At 41.4% G+C, this 2,216-nt stretch overlaps 1 protein-coding gene across 1 annotated transcript in view; it reads right to left on the reverse strand.

Moving 5' to 3' along the window:
• The window catches only part of LOC119589391, a 16,243-nt gene that overhangs the window by 11,249 nt on the left and 2,778 nt on the right, over nucleotides 1–2,216 (reverse strand). The window contains 4 exon segments of the mRNA XM_037938006.1: nucleotides 40–143; nucleotides 340–475; nucleotides 1,055–1,214; nucleotides 1,904–2,147. Coding sequence (XP_037793934.1) covers nucleotides 40–143; nucleotides 340–475; nucleotides 1,055–1,214; nucleotides 1,904–2,147 — 644 coding nt within the window.

A 2,216-nucleotide genomic window follows, 5' to 3' on the forward strand; every position in this document is an offset into this window, starting at 1 on the left:
AACGTATTCAGTGTCACCAGCTCTCGTCTCGAACATTACCTGGTGAACGCCATCTGCATCCGCGTGGTTGCAGGCGGTGAGACGACTCGCCAGCTGGTCTATGATTGCCACTACCGCTTGGGCGAGTCCACATCTGTCACCACCTGTCATTGGAAGTTTGGTCGTGTTATCAAATTTATATTTCAGGATAGACTTATATACATCTTGAATTTGCTAGCTTTCGATAGGATCAGATAATGCTCACGTGAATATTATTGCGTGAAAAAAAAATATCAATATAATCCTATAATCAGGAAATACCATTGTAAATACCTTTAGGCATAATCCGCCACACCATACCTTGCTGACACCTAGAGTTGCTCAGGACACACCGTCGCCGCCCACGGACGCCCACGCACGCCTCCTCGGCCGCCCGCCTCGCCATCCCTGACACGCCAAGGATGGCCTGCTGCCAGTTAGGACCCTCGAGGAGCTCCTGAAGGACACGACAACCCAAAATGAATACCCATACCATCTTTAACAATACCCCTTCCCACATACCTTTGTGTTGTTAAATCTCGGCATTTCCTTAACTGTGAATTTATTGAGAAAAACATGCATTTATTTAGAACTTCAACCCAAGGGGCACTGAGGATATCAGGTCATACTAGGCGAGGTCAAAGTTCATGGCCGTCGGCAAAGGATAGTTTTGTTTAAGTGCAATGGAGGGGAGGAGCTGGATGAGGCGAGTACACACCGATACAGACGGGGCGTGGAGGCAGAGTCTGAAGCTAGTCTAGACGGTTTTTATTGTGCATTGAAAACTGCGTCGCTTTTCGTGTAAACACAGAGTATTAGGATACGCCAAGAAAAAGAATATACTAAAAAATAATTATTATAATGTCAGTGTCTCGAATCCCGTGCAAACTAACAGATATCATCATTAAACTAATCACACTAACCTTGCTATGACACCCGAATCATGACAGATAGCTTAACGCTGAGTGCACTGACTGCAAATGCATCCTATTTACATCTGATAAATCTATCATTCTACTTGACAAGCCGGGCATACCATACAGGTGTGAAGGGCGTCCTCGGTGGGGCCTCGCACGTGCCCTAGAGAGGTTATCCAGCTGGGCCTGTAAACAACTGCCCGTGACGTCATCAGTTGACACTTGGCTGCAGCAGCGGCGGGGGAAGTGGAGTCACGGAGTGCGTCCTCGAACAATTTTCTAAAATGAGTGGAAAATAAGGTATAATACAATACTAATATAGGAAGAAAGTATAATACAATACTGGTATCGACGGGAATATATCTATTACAATTTTCGTGCTCATTTCTTAAGGCTAGTTTGAAGGTGGTTGTAGATATGAAGTGGAATCGAACAAAAATGCACTGGTTATGCCGATCACGTTGAAATTATAAGCGTCCTTTTTTAAGCCTGAATTTTAGCATTAGTTCAGTATTCGCGTGCGTGTGAGGCTGATCAAAAATGGTTCATCGCTTTCCTTAAGTCATAATAATGTAAATATCTGCATACATCACGATGTACTTTGAGCAAATGAAGTGATGATGTTTTAACAAGAAACTACTATAAATATACGAAACTACTTAAATAAGTATAAGAAATAATAATATGAGTATACGAAATAACTATTGTAAATATACGAAATACTAATATAAGTATACGAAACAGCTAGTACATAAAAACAAAATATACGAAATACTAATTTAGACATAAGAAATACTAGTGTAGATATACCAAATACTAATATAAATATACAAAAGCCCTAATATAAATATAAAATAACTAACATAAATATACGGAAATACTTATATAAATAAACGAATCACTAATATAAGTAAACGAAACTGCTAATTATCCCAAATAAGAGAAACTTTCACGAGAAGTTGACTTACAGAACTCTGTTATGTCGGCCGCAGATGTCACCAGACGTCACCTCCTTGAAAACACGTATGACCTCATCTTTACTCAAATCCTTAAGGCTTGACACCAAAGTAGGGTAAAATAAGGTTGTTTTTGGCGTAACGCGATGTTCCGTTTGGTCGCACATCTCCTGCAGAAGTTGCCTGACGAGGTCGTAAGGTTGTTGGTCGCGTGCGTGTTGAAAGGCAGCGTTGTCAAGGCGGATTTCGACGAGGCCTGTGTAGGGAGAGGAAGCCAGGGGCTAAGAAGCTAATTGTGTTGTTTGTCTTCGTGAGTTTTTCTGTT

This window comes from Penaeus monodon, chromosome 25, assembly GCF_015228065.2.
Source record: "Penaeus monodon isolate SGIC_2016 chromosome 25, NSTDA_Pmon_1, whole genome shotgun sequence".
Taxonomy (NCBI): domain Eukaryota; kingdom Metazoa; phylum Arthropoda; class Malacostraca; order Decapoda; family Penaeidae; genus Penaeus; species Penaeus monodon.